Source organism: Takifugu rubripes, chromosome 5, assembly GCF_901000725.2.
Source record: "Takifugu rubripes chromosome 5, fTakRub1.2, whole genome shotgun sequence".
Lineage (NCBI taxonomy): Eukaryota > Metazoa > Chordata > Actinopteri > Tetraodontiformes > Tetraodontidae > Takifugu > Takifugu rubripes.
The window spans coordinates 5,797,861-5,817,678 of record NC_042289.1 but is presented as its reverse complement, the minus strand read 5'-3'; the positions used below and the strand labels follow the sequence as shown (position 1 = coordinate 5,817,678).

At 47.2% G+C, this 19,818-nt stretch overlaps 1 protein-coding gene and 1 long non-coding RNA gene across 3 annotated transcripts; one reads left to right on the top strand and one right to left on the bottom strand.

Moving 5' to 3' along the window:
* Positions 1 to 8,134: 8,134 nt before the first annotated feature.
* Positions 8,135 to 9,493, top strand: LOC115249850 (uncharacterized). Its single transcript, XR_003888471.1, has 2 exons — positions 8,135 to 8,338; positions 8,517 to 9,493. It is a non-coding gene; the product is annotated as an uncharacterized lncRNA (long non-coding RNA).
* Positions 9,483 to 19,575, bottom strand: LOC101079360 (E3 ubiquitin-protein ligase RBBP6-like). 2 transcript variants are annotated; one of them, XM_011603822.2, is made up of 19 exons: positions 18,885 to 19,575; positions 17,916 to 18,021; positions 17,180 to 17,228; positions 15,622 to 15,666; positions 15,451 to 15,533; positions 15,273 to 15,369; positions 15,027 to 15,166; positions 14,359 to 14,528; positions 14,190 to 14,293; positions 13,970 to 14,107; positions 13,745 to 13,872; positions 13,576 to 13,660; positions 13,430 to 13,496; positions 13,314 to 13,356; positions 12,848 to 13,099; positions 12,601 to 12,717; positions 10,778 to 12,457; positions 10,597 to 10,699; positions 9,483 to 10,504 (listed from the first exon to the last, which is right to left on the bottom strand). In XM_011603822.2, the coding sequence occupies exons 1-19, from the start codon at positions 19,048 to 19,050 to the stop codon at positions 9,863 to 9,865; spliced, it is 4,215 nt and encodes a 1,404-aa protein (XP_011602124.2). In that variant the 5' UTR covers positions 19,051 to 19,575; the 3' UTR covers positions 9,483 to 9,862. The 2 variants fall into 2 exon arrangements, with proteins under 2 accessions (XP_011602124.2, XP_011602123.2); XM_011603821.2 differs by having other exon boundaries at positions 13,745 to 13,875; positions 18,885 to 19,573.
* Between the last annotated feature and the right edge of the window lie 243 nt (positions 19,576 to 19,818).

The following is a 19,818-nucleotide window of genomic DNA, read 5'->3' as shown; positions in this document are numbered from 1 at the left end:
GCATCATCACATGAAGTTCAAGAGTTAAAAGTTGAAATGCTTGTTTAGATTTTGTTGCACTATTATAGTGGTGTGACGTATATGCGAGATCGCAATTCTTTAAAATTAAGAAAAGAAGGGATACACGCTAGCTAAGAGTATGAGGAGCTAATAAACAAGATGGCGGCAGAGTCCAAATAATTAATTGATTGATTGATTGATTGATTCGAACGTTCCATATTCGCTGTATGTTTGTGCTGTCCGGGACACCCTGACATGATTCAAGTTGGGCCACTTTGACACGAGCAAACAAACCTGGTGAACACACTCGTGCCGCGATAGAAGATACGCGGCAGCTACTGTAGGTTAGGTACAATATTCTGCAGGTGTGGCTCACTCATACATCCAAATATATGCAGGTAGATGAGGCGCACGCTCGACCACGACAAAGCAGAAAGGTCCAGAGGCGGTGAATGGAAACCCGAACAAAGCAGACCAGAAAAGAATAGAAGGGAACAGAGTGAAAACAGCCCCACAGCGGCAACAGTGAGACGGGGCTCTTTCCTGTTGTAGCGTGCTAGCATCAGGAGGGGGAATGCGTGCGTAGCCGTGCAGTCAGGGTTTGGTAACAGCATGTGACACGACGGTCACCTTGACAGACAGAGCGGTGAGCAAACAGAGCAAGCGAAAGTTTAATTATTGACACGCTCACGCACAGGCTCCACTCAGGATCAAAGGGGAAAAACACAACCCCGTGTGTAGCCCGGGTAAACAAGGAACCTGGTACACGTAGACATGTATGCCATCTTCACCAAATACAGAATAAATTAGTCAGTTCCTCTTGTCTTTGAGGCCTGACTGCAGGAGTTTCACACAGGCAAAAACAGGGACGCCTACCTGTCTCTCTCTCCGTGATGGAAAAAGAGAGACAGACTGACAGGAGGTCAACGAAGAGCTTTGCATGTCAAGTAGTAATAGGCTTGTCCTGAGCACTAATGTGTGTGGGACTAAGCTGCAGGCGTCGTGGTGTTGCAGCATATCTGCGCCTTTCAGAAAACCACTGACTTCCCTAAACGATCACGTCTCTCTGAGCACATCCGCCATGTTTGTGACTTTGGCTGCTTTGCGGCCCTCTCGTCTTCTGTCCATCTTTTCTCCTGTAATCACCGCCGCTCCCCTCCCTCACTTCCTGCTGGTGCAGCGGCAGACGCAGCGTATTTGTGCGCGCTTCCTCTCCATTATCAGAGAGAATCTTTGCATTTGTCCCCTCCCAGCTAGCGTACATCCTACATCAGGATGTGCCCTTGTTTTTTGTAATCCGTAAGATCAGGTGGCGTGTTTGTGCAGGATTTCTGTGCCTCGCTTTGCTTTCTGACAGCTCCACCATCGATTTGCTGCGGCTAAAATTACACTCGGACTTTGATACCTGCGCATCCACCTTCTCCAGCTGCCTCTGATTCTTCAGAAACGTTTCTCAAAGGCTACAGTTTCCATTTCTGTCCCTAGGTAGATGGTGATGGGAGGGCTGGTTGTGATGGTGCTACATACCCAGACGTGCCCACACTCGTGTCTACTCATGTTAATGAGTAATAAAGAGAAACATAGCCCCAAAACCACTTTTTCTTCTCCTGAAAATAGAAGTATTTGGATAGGAAGTGCCGCTGTCAGTTGATTCTGGTCCAGCGCTTGATATTTTAGTCAAAATGTTTCATTTTGCCGTATTTTCTATGATAATGTCGGAGTGGCTGTCCTTCATGGGCTTGAAACAATGTTGCTGTTGGCAATGTTGCTGTTGGCAGAGATGGATGTCTTGGAGGCAGTTTTCTTCACAAACCTCCACTGTTCGCCCCTGCCAATCAAAACTCGGGCTTGTGGGTGTGGCCTAACTGTTCCAGGAGCCCGCCCATCATAAAGGTATTGTTTTTAACATTCCAGCCTAGACGCACATCTGCCAAACCCTCGGGGTGTAGTTAGTCTTACATGACTCTTGATTAATGATGTAAGATGCACATCAGCAATCATAAGAGACAAGCCTACAAAATGGCTGGAGGACACTAATTTTCTGCTAATGGGGGGGTAATAGTTGTTTAGATAGCTGAAAAATGCCTACAGTGTCCAACTCAGGGGGCTCTCACACCGGAACAGTTTTTTTTCTGTTTAGGCAGATCAAAAGATCATTGGCGCAGGTGTTCAAACTCACCTGAACCAACAAGTGAACTCGAGTCTACCTGAAATCGTGGACCATGGTTTGGTTGCATGTGACTACAAGTGGACTAGCAAAGGGAGAAAGTGTGGACGTGAACTTAACGGAGGAAGGTTATGTAAGAGTGAGGAAGTGACCAGGCTAGCTGTAGTGGCATAAGCTGCACTGCTAATCTGCTCCTGAGGAGGTCCTGTGTGACAGGAATGATGAACACGTATGATAGAACCATCATCTATACAATAAGTTCTCTGAAAAGTGATGTCATTGCTCATTCAGGAGCGCCCCAGTTAAATTCTAGTAAACACAGAAACCTCAATAAAGAGAAACCAGATTTTTTTTTTGGAGAGGGGGGGCAGTTCGAGTTGATCAGACATCAACTGGACATGGTGTAGATGTTGTAGCGACTTAGCTCGAAAGACGTTAGTAAGCATTTTGGTCGCTGGCATCGTCATCTTTTAAATGTTGGAAGTCGGAGCAGCAACTTGTGAACACAAAATGTCCCTCTTTGAGATGTAACGCACACTTTAGTTTCCATCCCAAAAGCCTCCTCTGCAGTGTGGGGGCCATTGTCATGGATAGGGCCACTGCTGGCCCTTTGTCCAGGCCGGACCGGCCGGTGGACCTCTCTGGGAGCGAGAGCATGTAACCAGAGATCAAAGCGCGAATGACAAAGCACAGAGTGATGTGATGGGGGGTTAAAAAAAAAGAATGGCAGATGGAGGGGTGACGGGGAGGGGGCGCAGAGAAATGACGGATGTCTCAGCCTTTATTCAGACTCACGTTTAATAAAGAGCTCCGTTAATTCTTTCCCTCTCAACGCCAGTTCGCGCTTGGACAGCTGAAAATATTTTACGCTCACTTTTATAGCTGAGAGAATTTATTTTAGTCTTCTCCCAAAGCTGCTGTGTTTGAACGTGTGCTCTCTGAATGTTCCAGTACGTAGGTGGAAGGGAAGGCGTGTGTGTGTGTGTGTGTGTGTGTGTGTGTGTGTGCGTGTGTGTGTGTGTGGACTGGTCTTCACAACATGGAAGGGCTGTTTGAGGGTCAAAGTTAGAATTTGGTTCAGGCTCAGGTTGGGGATTCCGTCATTAGGATGAGGGGCTGGGGAACGAATTATGTCCTCACAAAGATAGAAATACAAGGGTGTGTGTCTGTGTGTGGACTGTCCTGGCACATTGCCAGTATCTTGATCTCATTACTGGTGTGTGTGTGTGTGTGTGTGTGTGTAAGACTGTACAATAGAGTGGCCATGTCAGCATGTCAGGCATCACCAAGGCAACAGTAGAGCTGGTTCCAGATGTAATGCTTGATTTCTTCATGGTGCTGACGCACACAGATGCTCACACTTCTATCAAGCAGTCAGGAAGGCTTTGAACACCTTTGTCACCTGTAACAGCATCCGTATTAACCTGTTTTGATGTCTTTGCGGTGCTCTCTAACCCTCAGGATTACGCATACAGTATTTACATCAACTAGATGTAAGAATCCACGCAAGGATCCACACGTGTTCGGGCCAGAGTTTGAGCCTGCATGACTTATTCAGGCGAGCATAGAGTTACAGCCAAACCGACTGCTGGCACCATTTCCATAAACCCAACTAACAGACACGACCTGGTACCGGATCAGTCCATCCCTCGTCCATGACTGACCGTTTTGTGCTGGGGACGTTGGACCGCGTTCACCCTGAACGGGTGCTATTTTACCTGCAACAGGAAGGTTACCGAGGGCTGACCCTGGAAAATGTACAATTTATTTGAGTTTTAGTTTGGAGACAGATTCACGGAACTCGGATGGGGGTCTGTGTCAGCTTTGAGCCTCTTTGCATGCTGCCAACCAGGGTGTTCATCTTTTAACATATAAATAACCTCCCAAATTATTCATTTCCTTAAAAAAAAAGACGTGAGTTATTTGCGTGGTGTCATTATCTTAATTTTGAGCATGTACCCGGAAACAGGGAACAGAAGCAGACATGCAGTGTCAGGTGCACAGGAAAAATAACAATTAAGGAAACGGAACCCTGTATGGGAATTCTGACTTTTCATTAACTGGAATTTTGGACATATTTCCTTTTATTTCCACACTGTAGTTGGACACGTACGTCCCAGTGATCGCGCACTGAATTTGAAGTCATGTGGATAAATAATTCAGATAAATAAATTTGCAATTGCTAATTTTAAATAAGCGTTCTAATAGACTCCTGGAGGTCCTTAATAATATCCTTTAATAAATAATGAGAAACTAATGTATATCCATATATGTGTGTGTGTGTGTGTGTGTGTGTGTGTGTGTGTGTGCTCCTCTTACCACCTCGACTAGGTTCTGGCTTGGAGCCAGAGGGCAATTAGTTCTTATTCCAGCAGAAACAAAAGAACAGCACTAGCAGTCACTGGGGCAGAAGGAGGGGGCACAAATGTGAGGGGATAATGGGGGATGGGGCAGTGCCTTTTTTTTTTATTCTCAGTGAGGCTGGAGGACAGGGTGAGAAATTACTGCAGATTAGAGAAGGAGAGCGGAGGAGGGACGTCGTGTCCAGGCTGGCAGAGTTCCTGGCGCTCATATTGTGTCCAGGTTTAGATGAAAATGGTGGTTGTTCGCAGCACAGGGGGCAGTTTTTGGTTAAAATTGAATTACACTGGCCTATTTTCTAATGATTTATTGTTTTCCTTGATGTGCTTTTATCTTTGGGACTTTTTCTCCATTGTGGAGGGGGACCTGAAATTTCTTGAAGGATGTTTTTACCCCTCAAACTGCTGCCCCAGGATCCATATAAGCTTTAAAAGTGAAAATAAATGTACAACTGCATCAAACTCCTCATTAAGATGATGAAGATGTTGGATGGAATCATTGTTATTCAGGTGAAAACCTGATCCTGAGCAGGAGGGAAGTTCAGCAAAGGTTAATGAGTAATAGCTTTAACAAGTGCTTCTGGTTTTTAAAGCATTTGAACACACACACACACACACACACACACACACACACACACACACACACACACACGTGTGTGCGCGCACACACACACACACACACACACACACGTGCACGCTCGCAAAGTCCCTTTCTTCAATATGCATTTCCATATCAATGACTGCAAGACAATCAGCAAACTGGTTCTCACCAGCAGCCAGGACCTACCTGTCTGTCTGTCTGTCTGTCTGTCTGTCTGTCTGTCTGTCTGTCTGTCCTCCCTCACTACTCCTCTTCGCTGTCAGTTTTACTCACTGCAGATGCCCAAACTGTCTTCAATCAATATAATATAAACAAAACATTCAGAAAATTGATGAACTGTTACTAATACTACCAGGTAATTGTTACTGGTGACCTGTCCAGGGTTTATTCTTTATTACTGATGACCTGTCCAGGGTTTATTCTTTATTATTGGTGACCTGTCCAGGGTTTATTCTTTATTACTGGTGACCTGTCCAGGGTTTATTCTTTGTTACTGATGACCTGTCCAGGGTTTATTCTTTGTTACTGGTGACCTGTCCAGGGTTGATTCTTTATTATTGGTGACCTGTCCAGGGTTTATTCTTTATTACTGGTGACCTGTCCAGGGTTTATTCTTTATTACTGGTGACCTGTCCAGGGTTTATTCTTTGTTACTGATGACCTGTCCAGGGTTTATTCTTTGTTACTGGTGACCTGTCCAGGGTTTATTCTTTGTTACTGATGACCTGTCCAGGGTCCTGCTGAATCCTTGGGTAGGTGTGATCATTAACTGTGACTCTGTCTAATGAACCAATGTTAAGAGGGACTAGATGGGTGTGTTTGAGTACTGACCTCTATCTTGGTTTGGTCCTAATTATTAAAGGTTAGTAACATGGTAATAAATATTTCTGACAACATAACAACAGGATTACTCTCTTCTCATCATAATGATCTCTGACCCTTTTGACCTTTATTAAAAAGAATAAAAAGAAAAATGCACAGTCAGTAGTAATGGAGACATAACACACGCACAGACACACACGCATAGACACACACACACACACACACACGCACAGACACACACACACACACATGACAACATTTAAACATGGACAACAGGAGATGCACATGTCCAAGTGGTGTTTTTTCAGAAGTCCATTGATAAGTTGTCTAGACAGCATCGCCATCACGCTGCCTTCTGGCTTTAGTGGGTTTTGGACTTGGTGGTGTGTGGGTGTGTGTGTGTGTGTGTGTGTGTGTGTGTGTGTGTGTGTGTGTGTGTGTGAGAGAGAGAGAGAGAGAGAAAGAGAGAGAGAGAGAAAGTGGGGGAGAAAGAGAGATGAGGGTAATAAATATGTGAACTGTGTCCTTGAGGAAAGACTTTTTCATCCACTGCTTTTCCTTGATGCGTCTCTTTCTCGCTCTCTCTCTCTCGCAGGCAGAGAGAGAGAGAAAGAATGAGTCTGAGAAATCCTCATTGATATTCTGCACACAGTCGTGGTCACAGACGGGGCCAGGCACACACACACACACACACACACACACACACACACACACACACACACACACACACACACACACACACACACCCTTTCTCGACGCATTACAAATTCTAAATGCCCTAAAAGATTAAGAAATACAAAAGCAGATCTATTTTGCATATATACAATTGAAAAGGCTGCAGCACGCGCGCACACACGCGCGCGCACGCACACACACATTCCCTCACTACTGGAGACACATCTGCCTTCTGGAGGTTTACGTCATTTAAAGGTGGTTTCTCCTCAGAAAATTAAGCTGGAACAAAAATCTAAATATTTTCCGTTGAAATGATAAACAGAATCACTCACCAACATTCACAGAATGAGTAACATTTCTTTGCTGAATCGATCTGAAAATATGGACCTGACTGGACCCAGGGAGGTATGCTTTACCACCTTTGTCCACTAGAGGGCGCTAAGAGGCTGCGGTCTTGGCTGAAACGCCCCCAGTCTTCAGGTCAGACTGAAGAGTCACGTAACGGTACTTGATCACTGAGAAATGTTGAGCTGCAGATGAGCTCTGACCTTTTTATAGACCTTAGTCAATGTTTCACCATGATCTGCCTCCCATAAACACAGAGGAGTAAAATGATCTACAGTCGTCAACCTCACTTTATGACATTTGTCACCTGATACAATGTTTAGGGGGAATACATGACAAAACGCGCCAAAGAGTGTCCTATTAAAGGACAAAATTAATGTATTTAGATTATATTTAAATGAAAGTTGAACACATATAATAATTCTTTACACAGGTTCTTTACCTTGGATGTAAGCCCAGCTTCATGCAGTACCTTTTACAACCTCTCTTTGCAGAAGTACTGCACTGAAAGGTCCTTGAGGTCTATTTTGGGAAACATTATCAGCACCATGATTGGCTAAAATTATGACGAACCACTGACATTTTAACGGCAGCAATTAAAGAAAAACCCGTCGGCATTGTGCTAATCAATAAAATATCTTGTAGTGCGTGTAAGCTGTCATGTGAGGTCATTGTTGGGGTTCACGCTGAATGCTCCCCCTGCTGGACACTGTGGGTAAAGCATCAGTGACCACTCAGCTCTCCCACTCAGTCTGAAATGTAGTTTTCAGAGTGTAGAATTGATGGATTATGATGCCTAACATCAATAATGAATTCTAATCTGCTTGTTTGTTCTGGGTTGCTGTGGAAACCTGCCGACACACCATGCTAACACCTGGAAGGTGACATGCTCTGGTATTCATATAAAAACAAAGAAATTACTATGGCACTTCTGTTATTATACAGTATAAAAAACACACACATCAATCTGAATTGATTTCCAGCTGACTTAAAAGCTTCAACGATAGACTTTAGAAAATAGAAAAGAAAATAAAGAAGCTGAAGAGTGTAGATCGGACTAAAAACTAGAAACAAAAAATATGGTAAAATTGTTCCCTTTTCCTGATTGGCTACTTAATGCTTTTCTGAAGTTGATTTTTCACCCTAGTTGTCCCACGGCACGTCTCTCCACAGTGTAAAGGCGGTTTGTCCTGGTCTTAAGTCCACAAACATGCAGCTGTCATCAACCCTCCCCCAGGACAAAACAATCTGTGCATGCAGGCACCACGCAGCCCCGTCGGGCAGGCTTGGCACCCAGCCCTGAGACGTCGGCGTACATCGCCGGGACAAAGAAGGGGGGAGGAAATTCCGAGGAGGAGTGCACCAAATGTATGCAGTCAATGGAGGGATGGCAGCAAAATGGAAGATAGATCTTTCAAAGCATACCTCATGTCTGATCCTCAACACACAGCGAGGGGGGGGGGGGAGCTGGGTCCACCCGTCAGTCAGTCTGGGTCTTTGTGTCTTCGTACCTGTTCAGTATGTCTGTCTGCCTCTGTGCCTGCAGGTTTCGATGTCCTACATCTTCTGTCTGGGACGGGGGCTGTGTGCCGTGTCTCTCACCTTTTGTGCGTCACTTCTCGTCTTCCCCTCTCACGTGGAACCATGATTCACCTCAGCAGCTCTAGTGCAACAAAATCGACACAGTTGGCGCCGCGGTAACCTGGAAGCTCCACACAACATCCACACACACAGAGCAATGAGACACCACTGGTCTGGACGCCGCTGTGACCAGGGTTTGGACAGGAAACCCTCACCTACTAGAGTCAATCCCAGCATGCTTTGGCATGAGGAGGAGCAGGGAACCAGAGACAGACAGGCTGGACCTCTGCCATGTCTCTGATGTGGGGAGTTAATGAAGCAAGAAACGCTTGGATCCACACCAACATCACACAATAGTAACAATAACCCCAGACAGCGGACATATTGGACACATTTGTCAGATTTATTTCAACATCTTGCAGCAGAAAGAGGACACACCGACTGTCATTCCAGTCAATGTTAACGTCTTTCTTGGCTGCAGGATCTGAAAAGAAGGTGCAGATGTTGTGTTGGGATGAGAAGGTGACAGGCTGGATGGGACGAGGAGGAGGAGGAGGAAGCCAGATGGTGGGAAAACTGTTAGATTCCCTTTTAAAAAAAATAATGTTTAGTGCCTATGAGGCAGAAATCAGTTTCTTTTATCGCTTTTGTCAGCTTGTTTTGAAGAGCAGCTGTTCATCCTTTATTTTAGCAACAAATTCTTTGTTTTCTTCGGTCAGTTAGGGATTTATTTGGGATTTTCATGTCATCCCTCAATAGAATGTCAAGAATTCTTTGTACAAAGCAGGACAACACATTGCTCTCTCATTGGTTGGTCTTAATAAACTAAAGGTCAGGTTAGATGTTTGCAAGTTATTTAAAACTGCAGATGAGGATGATTTTTATTTTGTTATGTGATTCTTATGAGGCAAAATAATAAAGAACACAACCCTTTTTGAATCAGTTTGTTTTATTTCCTTGAAAACAGGAAAAAACAAACATCTGCTAAGTTCTTTATCCATCCAGCAACAGTTTGAAATTAAACATTTACATATAATTAAAAAAAAATCAAATGATAAATACCTATATTATAATAATCAAACTCTTAAATAATACTCTGTTAGCTCCACTCAGGAGTGAGACAAATGAAATAGCTGACTGACCAGCCAGAAATTCAGTGTAGCTTCATTTGAGCTGTAACAGTTTCACGCTCACTGTTGCTGGAAAACTAGAGAAAATAAATCAGGCACTTTTTAAACACAGTGCAGGACCATTATTAAAAAATGAAGTCATGTAGCAGCACTTCCTGCGGGCCTCCTGATGCCTGTCCCATCAGTACTCTCTTCCATCTCTACCTTTCCTTGATTTCTTGTGTTCCTCCCACTCCTCCAGCAGCTCGTCTGGAGCTTCTCCTTTCTCCATTTTCCTCTCTTTCCTGCCGTAGTCGCTGCTGCTCTCCTGAACGGCTGTGGAGCTGCTGGCTCTCTCCCCATCCTTTTCCCTTCTGTTCTTCATATCTTTGGAGGACAGGGGACCTTTCTCCTCGCTCCAGCAGTGGGGGAGGAGAGGAAGGGTTGACTGGTGGTTTCCTGCAGCTTTGTCTTTGTAGGTGTGTGCTGGAACAGGAAGACTGCCAGAGCACTGATGAAGCTGGGCGTCTTGGAATTTGCCCTGGCCATCCCTTAAATTCCTCTTGTGTCTTTCTTCCCCCCCGTCTCTGTGGTTCTCTCCCTCCTTTCTCCTCTCTTGGGATCGTTTTCCCTCTCTCTGCTTTTGCATTGAGCCGTCATTCTCCAGCTCCCTCTTCCAGTCTCTACTAGAACTACTGTAAGACCGCTCTCTGCCACTAGATGGAGCTGTGCCACAGTGTGACCTAGAAATGGTCGACTTCTCCATTTTGGACACTGACGGCAGACACGACTCAGGTTTGGACTCTTCATCCTGCTCTTCTTTCTTCCATTTGAAACGAGGGACCTATAGAATGGAGTAAAAAAGTCAAAACCACACAAAGTAGGCCAAAAGGCCAAAACCACACAAAGTACAGGCAGAAGCTTTCGCAGACTCACCTGCTCGAGTCCGTCCTCTCCCTCTGATGCTCTGTCCTGGGTGTCTTGCTCCAGAGCTCCACCCGTCCACGTCCTCTCGAGACCGTTCCCATGGCTGCCATGTCTACCATGAAGAGCAACTGTGTTGAGTGTATTTACAGATGGAGGTACACATAAAGAAGCAGGGCAGCAACATCCCCACCTGTCACTGTCCTCCGTCTCTGCCCTGTCCTGGTGGCTCGTGCGCCTCGTCCCAGCGTTTGTCTCCATGCTTTGCTTCACCTCCACCCACGACTCTGTCTCAGTGGAAGCGGTTTCCCCTGGGAGTGACTCTCTCCTCCCTTGTCCCCCACTCCTCCCTTCTCTTGTCTCCTCTTCTTTGACGCTGGCCGTCCTCTCATCACGCTCCTCCTGCAGCTCTGTGTTCTCCTCCTCATGTCTGAAGGTGCAATGCCAGCCTCCTTTCGTCTCTCCTTCCTCTTTCACCTGGTCCTGATGATCACTCACGTCTTCCATCCAGATCAAACTTTGCTCCCTTTCATCTGGGGTAACTTCCTCTCTGGCCTCTCCCTCCTGCTCTTGGCTGACCTCCATCTCATTCACCTTGCCCTCCCCTCCATTACCACTCTTCTGAACTTCTTCCCTTGGTTTTTCTGTGGAGCTCTCTAGACAAAGCATCTCATGCTTCTCTTCCTTCTTCCTTCCATCCAGGCTGATATTGATGCTTATCCTTTTCGGGGGCTTCACCTTCATCCCTTCCTCCCAGACGTCTTCCTCTGACACGGGCTGTGTCGTCTTCTCCTTTCCCGACCTCTTTTTGTCGGAGGGATGGTGGGCTTCCCCCTCGCAGGCCTGAGGGCCCTCTGTGGTGTAGGCTTTCAGGCGTTTGCTGCTTCCAGTCTCAGCTAAACTCTTTGCATCGTCTCCTTTTCTTTTCCCGTGTTTCTCTGACCTGGAGTCAGTTTTGCTGTTTCCATAGTGACCCCTGTCTGATCTTTTGCTGGCCTGTTTTGTCTCTTTTTCTGAATTCTTATGACCTCTCCTTTCTCTTTTATACTCTGATTGTTTACAAGTTTTCACCAACGGTCGCACTGGTTCTGAGGGCTGGCAGGGGGAGGCTTTTTCAAGTCCTGGGGTACCTTCCTTACACCTCCTGGGGGACCTCTTCTGGTCCTTCCTGCCATCTCTTGCGTAGTCTGCAGCCCTCCGCTTGGATGGCGTTGAGCAGCCATCACTGGACAAGTGAGACGCAGGGGAACGGCTGTGATTGGATGAATGAGACGGAGAAGACCGACCGTCGCTCGAAGACCGAGATGCTGTGGAGCGACAGTCGCTGGACGAGCGAGACTGAGGGGAGCGGTGGTCCGCGTGGGCGCTGCTTCGGCTGTGATGGCGACGGCTGCGAGTGTCCGCGCCCACGTCTCCTTCTCTGCCCTCCCAATGAGGATGAGGGGACGGAGGGAGACTGAGCAAAGGAGGAGGCAGCTGGTGGAAGTGGCTGACGTAGCTGTTATAATATTTGTCGCACCACTCTTTGTAGTCCCTTTTCCACTGCAGATAGTGCTGCTGGTCCGGCTCCAAGCTGGAATTTGCTCTCGCGCGCCGATCGTACCCGTGATTCTCTTCTGAGCCGCGGCCTTCCTGACCGCGTTCTCCCCTCCTCCTGGAGCTGCTCCTGCCAGAGGAGGATTTTTTACCGTGATGCCGACTGTGGTGGGTTTTTTTGCGATGATCCGATGGTGACTTGGACCTGGAATGGTGGGCGATTCGAGGCGAAGACGATGAGGATGGCGTAGGGGAGCGTTTGTAACCGTAGCTGTAGGTGTAAGAGGAACGAGAACGGACGTGGAGGTGTCTGCTGCGGGGGTCTGGGGACGTGGCCCTGGATGAAAGCAGATAACAGAGGTGATATTTACATCCGAGTCATTTCTTTTTGTTGTCTGACCACATTTGAAACTCGCAAATGTTCCCCCATCATTTGGCTTCATCGATGCTGACATAACCTAAAAGAACCGCGCAAAGTACCTGGATCTGCTAACGGACCGAGAGCGGGATCTGGACCTGCTCGAGGAGCGAGAATAGGAGCGAGATGACTTGGAAGGTTTTGACCGAGAGGAGTGTGTGGAGCCTCTGTGCGGTGACCTAAGTGATGAGGAAAGAGAGAGACGGTCATAAAACTGTGGTTTCCCAAAACAAATGTCTGTTATCACACAATCAATGACTTTCCTCAGATACCAAAATACAAACTGTTTTAAAAAATAAGACAGACCACCTTGTTTCATTCTTCTCTCTCTGATGTTTGTACCAGTCATTGGTAGAGGAGCAGAGCGGAGGGATGGGAGCACCCTGGGGGGGCTGGATTGACCAAATGGGCGTGGCAGGTGGGTATCCAGGAGGGTAACTGTTGAGATGGTGCTGTGCAGGGAAGAAGCTGTGGTAATGAGGAGGGGGAAAGAGAGGCGGCGGCACGGATGGGTATGTAGAAGAGGAGGAGGAGGGGGGACAACTCGTGGAGGAGGTGGTGCTGTGGGACAAAGAGGACTGACGTCAGTCTCTCGCTACGGTAACGACAGAAAATAGACACACTCGGTTTCACTTCTGTCCAAAACCACCCCTCTACCCTATGTGGTGCACTCAATGTATCACTTCCATCACTTCCAGACAACTGATGCTCTTTAACCAAGCAATATATCCCATCATCCTTTGCGTGTGTGATGTCAGACACATTTGTCACTGACCTCTCCCAGTACGTTGGGGGCCAAACTTGACCTGGAACTGGGTCTGTGGATTCAGACAGTGTTTAGTAATCGAGCCTTGAAGCAACAACAGGAAACACAAGACAAGGCTGTCCCACCTGTGGAGGACTGCTGCGGCGTGACGCTGACCGTCGGAGGCTTCTCCTCAGATGTGGAGTCTAAAACCTGAGCGGACGTCACACATGTTCGTTCAGAGAGGCTCTGCGTTCTAAAGGCCCGTGCATCCTGTGGTGTCTGTACTCACTGCAGCAGCGGTGGCGTCTGTGGCTGAGCGCTCTTCAGGCGGTTGAGCGGCCGCAGCCTCGTCACAGGTCTGCTCTTCAGGCTCGCTGAGCAAACATCAGATACGCATCCGTTACAAGCTCAGAACGCACAGGACTGCCTGTACACTCAAGACAGAAACAAAACCTTACTTTTTACATGTCTTGGCCTGGGTTTCCAGTGGCTGAAGGGATGCGGCAGTAACAGTTGGTGGAGGGGTGGGGCCTGTAGTGAGGGGAGGGGCCAAACATTCCTGTGCTGATGGCTGTGGGTCTGGTGTCTGCTGATGATGCAAGAAAGGTTCAGAAACAAATGTAACAGACCATCCAGACAGAAAACCGTGCCTAAATTGTACACAACACAAAATGTTGACTGACCTGCTGTTTATGGGCTGATTGGGGAGGTTTCTTCAGGACGGGATCTGGCGCCCAGGCTGGGTTTTCAGATTGATAGGCACCATCATTTCCTGCCGTGACTTTAGGCTGACCTTGGTCTTTCTGGAAGGTGTTAACAGCCTGTGAAAGGAGAAATCCACAGGAAACCTCTTGAACTGCAATCATTTCATCCTCCCCCTGTCAAAGAGCAACGCTCATTTACCTGTCGGAGGAATTTGTTGGCTATCAGAGTGTCGGGGGAGACTTCTGACTGTTTACAGGTTGGGCAGGTGTGTTGATCTGAATCCAGCAGGGCAGTGCGAATACCTGAGGGACAGACATATTCAGCTGGTCTGAGAATGAGTGTGTGTGTGTGTGTAGGTGAGACTCACAGTCATCGCAGAAGCTGTTTCCACAGCAGGGGATGACCACGGCATCAGTCAGCATCTCCTTGCAGATCAAACAGAGGAGTTCTTTGGGGACGGGGTCCTTGTCATTTGACACGGGGAGTTCCTGGGGGAGAAACGGAGGCTTCTCCTTCTTGCCGACAGCGTACGCTTTACTGCAGAGTGAGAAAAGTTCACATATACAGTACGTCAGGATGGGCGCCCGGATTTGGACTGCAGAGAGTAAAGTGGGTTTTACTGGTGTGCTAATTACTAACACCTATCTTTCCTGCAGACATGACAAAAAACAACATATCAGTTTGGGAGTAGAGATGATTAAAATAAATGCAAGAATGAACATTTAAGTAGCCGTTAAACACACAGGAGTGTATTATTCATGGTAATTAAACGCTTCAGGAGGGAGGTAATAACAGTGAGAAGCTCCGTTAGGGCTTCTGAGAGCAACCATCTCTGAACAGCTGCGCTGCAGCCCGACTGCAGCGCAGCTGCAAATAAACTCAGTCCTCGAGGGCCACCATCCTGCCGGGTTTTCTATCCCACCGAATGCATTTTCAGCCTGGTAGGAAGGAAAACCCGGCAGGATCGTGGCCCTCGAGGACTGAGTTTGACACATGTGGTTTAGAGGTTCGGTGTTTTTGGATGGCTGGTCTCACGCGTGGATGGCGGGGATAGCGTAATGTCCACAGTTGGTCAGCATGGCTCCTTTAATGCTGGGATCGTCCACCTCCACCATGAAGGACCGAGGGATGCCCGTGCTTTTCTTTATCCTCAGAGGGGCCTCCGTGGCTTTATCCTGCAGTCAGACATGCACCCATCAACATTCATGATCAAGACCATGGCTGTGAGGTGCATGCACACACACACACACACACACACACACACACTCATGCAAGTCTTACCGCACTGACGGGACAGTTCCTGATGTGGTGCCCTGTGCTTCCACAGCGAAAACACGTGTAGTTCGCCGGAAGACCAGGACCGGCTTTCATGTTATAGCTTGAAAAAAAAAGAAAAAAGAAAAATGAGTACTTTGAAGATGGGGTGAGGGAAAGAAGCATCAAAAGATGAAACACCGACCTCATGGAATCGTACAGGGACTGATTAACCAGAACTTTGAGTTTGTCCTCTTCTGACGCGTCCACAAATGCCAGGTTGGTCATCTACATGTAGACACAGATGCATGTGAGCGCGCACGGAGGACTGGGAGCCGCCGGGGTTACCAGAGGTTTGATATGAAAGAGGACGTACCTTGGAGAAAAGGGGTAACGTGCTGGAAGAACTCTGAGCACCCATCTGTTAGAATTAAAGACAAAGTCAGCCATCGGCCACGCTTCCTGGGAGACGTTTCACCATCGAAGACGGGCGCCTTTTTCATTTTAAACGCTCATTTCTCTCTAAAACAGTGAGATTTAGTCTGCACGACAGGACACATCAACTCTGCCAAACCTAAGCGCTACTCCCGCGTCACACGTCAGGTTGGCACTTCCACAATCTACCCCTCGGAGAGGCCTTTTACACCTCTGCCCGGGAGCCATTTCCATACAGAGCGGTTCATAAATGTCTGCGCTGATGTGAGGATTATTGCCTCAGCGCCTCCTGCCAACACTCCAGGTCCTTGTGTGATAAACGCCGACAGTGAAAATGGGAATTTTCACTCGTCCGTCCCACACGGACTTAGACAAGATACAGCAGCAGAGCGTTTCTTGTTTTCTAAGCGTTTGCTCTTCTGAGTGTGTGGCAGCATTTGTTTCATTTCCCTTAAATAATCCAGCTCCCTGGAGGAACAGAGGCCAGACTGGAATTGCCTGGCTTTTCATTCAGCCTAGTCAAATGATTGGCATTTGTATATGGAAATGCTGGCATTGTACCATTGATTTATTCTGGTCCTCTGCCTGTTCTTTTTAATACCAAATTTTAAATGACAGGTGACTCATAGCGCACCATTCATGGATAAATAACCAATCCCGGGAAAAGGTACAACTGCTCTATTGTTTCTCAAGGGGAGTCAAACACATAATCAATACATTAGACTGCTTCAAATAAAATAAAAACTTTATTGGTTAAAAAAAAATAAGCACAAAAGGGAATAAAAAATGTGCCGTCCAACAGATTCAAAGCGCTAAGAAGACAAGTGGCAGACACGTGTCCTACTGAGAAACCAGAGAGAGAATGAGGTCAGTGCACACTGATACACGCTGCAGCAAGTGGAAGCTTCCGAGTTGTGTGTTTTACTGACGCTCACACGGGCCCGCTTCAACAGAATCCAGACTAAAAGGATCAGATGTTTGCTACCCGAATCACTGCTTTAATCATTTAAGCGAGCGGCCACGAGGATGCTTGAGAAACTCCAGAAGCGTTCACCAATATGACTCACTCCACGTTGCCTGATTTAAGATTCACGTCGGAGCACGCGGCAAATGTCTCCATTCAGCTGGAGAACGTGGGAGAAACGGGCTCTCATGAATGGAAAGCGACTGTCAGCAGCTCCTGCTTCATAACTGAACTGCCTGCTTTATCAGCTGCATACAACGTCCTGCCTGATAACGTCTGTCCCACCTGGGCGGCGCCCACCCCCTCCAATCTTGAGCCACAAACGGCTGCTAGTGACACAACCTAACGGAACCCAGATAGAGGAGCTTGTGCTTCTCTTTCATGTCTGAAATACAGTCATTTGCTCATTAAAAGTGTGCAGTGTCTTTTATTTCCAGCGAGCCTGCAAAAATAATACCAGTGACAGATATTCGAGGTGTTTGTGTATTTATTTTATTTAGTGTGTGCTGGGTAAAACTGTTGGACGGTTACATACTGCTCTGAAGGCTCCGAACGGCTGCTGAAGGTGGCCATCTGACCTCTGGCTGGAACACAGAGTGAAATCAGGAGTTGAGACACAGGGTGGATGAGAAAATATTCATTTTCAAATGTTAGATGGAACCCACAGCCTCTAAAATGACCCAACGCCACTCACGTCCGCTTTCAGGGAATGTTTGGTTTTCCATTACCGTTACGAAGCAAATTGGTAACTTTAAATCAATTGTATGTCAAGAGTTTTTGTTGACTAATCTTCCACAGCGCTGTGAAACTAAACAAATAAATGGACAAAAATCCATAACGTCCACATTTGATATTTCATTTGTCCAAAATCGGTTTGAAAGAGCAAAAATGAAGCCTGTTTAGAAGCCGAGCGAGGCGCTAAGAGCCTGTATGACTGTAGCGCTGCACTTCAGTCCATTCATCTCCATTTGGTTGGGGGTAGACCATCACATGATCTCCAGTTTGCTCCAGTGAGGCCTTTTCTGGCTTCCTACAACTGATCCCGACTAATGTCTGATAATCTCCGCCAACGCCCCCGCTGAGGTTCGGTTAAGAACTCGCTCAGCGGCTTGTAAATGCGTTTATTGTGTAGATTTTAATGAAAAGACAACAAAATGTGAGCAGAATCTCTGAATTGCTGCGGTGATGCCGTGCATCATTTGAACAGGGGTGGTGTGTGTGTGGGGGGGGGGGGGATAAGCTACATGTGAGATGAACGAGAGAAAACGTACATGTTGCGGATCTTGGAGTTCGAGCTGGACCTGGCGCCCACGACGGGGATCCTCCTGACGATGACGGAGGAGCCTTTGGCGATCAGACCTTCACCGTCAGTGAACTCTGGGGGGGGGGGGGGTCAGATGGAGACAGTGCACAAACATAAACGCACTCCCCCAACCATTACTGACTTGACGGTGAAGATGTGAGTGGATTTCACAGCGTGTCACGGTTCAGCACTCAATCTTTTACTCTGAAATCACCCTAAATACCCTGTTGTTAGGGTGGGAGCGACGCAGCGGTGCTTTTACCTGCTAAAGCAACGTGCATTTGTAGATAATCACAGGAGTCGCTGCGGCAGTTTTCAAGAGGATTTATTAGGCGTAAATGTTCCACTCAACAATTTAAAATCTATACTTGGAAAAATTGGCTTTTGGGTCGTTTCTGCTGCTCCATATCGGAGCTTAAATATAGACGAGTTCACTTCCGGCACCTGCCTCTCAGTGCTGCATTCAAACCACAATCTTCACGTCTTAAGAAACCAAAACTGTTGTCTTTTCCTTTTGCAAAGTGACACCTGTGGATCCCTCGTTCGTTCCCTCCCTCATGGCAGCAGTTTCCTGTGCGATTTTGACCTCACCTATTTACTGCTTTGGACTAACGTTGATCTTATGGTCATGGGGTTTTGGTCCGCTCTACGTTTGCTATTTTTGTCCCACATCCCACGGGCGACATGAACGCCTCTCGCCCCGGGGTGAGCCACCTCCAGGGCCTTTCAATTACGGGTGTGGGGAAAAACTGCAGCAGGAATGCGGTCTATTCATTACTCTTTTGTCAGTGCATGACTTTTCTGGAGCCCGGTCGCACACAGAGAGGTGGCGAAACTTTCCCTGCGGTCCTCTGACAAACCCGACCCACGTGTTTCCCCTCCAAAGTCCAGCCAAGATGAGCACACTCTTATCAATCCACCACATACGCTCGTTTACCTTCTTTTGTCTGCGAGTTTGTGATCTGCAGGTCGCAGTCGCCGGATCGGAGCTTCTCCCTCTCCATGATGAGCCTCTTCAGCTCCTGAAGCGTGATGTGCGGGCCGTCAAAAATCACCGTGTCGGGGCTCCGTTTAGATGCGAATTTATAATGTATATGAGCCATGTTTCCTCCGAGAAGGGGGTAAAAAAAAAAATCGAAAAAAGTCGTACCACGCTAACAAAACTCAGCATATAACACTGCGTTAGCGATGTCAGATTAGTTGTATCGAGGCGGTTGCTATGGGAGTAACATTAATCCGTAAGTTATCTAGCTAGCTGGCGTTAGCAGCCGCTGCGTCACCAGTCAGCGGTATATCAAGCTAGCTCGTCAATTAACAAGTGCCGGATAAAAGTGGCTTCTCCGGGATGACAGTTCCCGGTGTCTGGTCAAACAGCAGCACAGACTCGAACTCTAACGCTCTGCGTCCGTTTCGAGTCTAACTTACGCTTTTATTACCGTCAAATTTGAGAATATTCGCTGACTGAAACCGCCAGCTGTTTCCCCAGGCTACAGCTCGTCAGCAAAGTGCACGCACTCCCCGGTGCTGCGTTCACGTCATCTCCGCACGCGGACCGTTCAACATTAAAGTGCAGGTTTGGGCGGATTGAAATGGTTTGTTAATGGTCTTGCTTTAAGAAGAACACTGTTTCTGGATGTCTGCCATTTTGTAAGGGCGACACCGACAACAGAACTATCGTCGAGGGGAGAAGAAGTAGAAACATCGGATATAGAGGTGGATTTTACGATTTTGCCCTGGATATTGAAAGCAGCATCCTGCCTCCTAACTGAAAGCGGAACACCTGTTTGAACTCAGGGAAGACCGCACGAGTTTCGTCACAATAGAATCGATTAGGATTAGATCTTTAAAATTATTTGATTCATTTTAGGAGA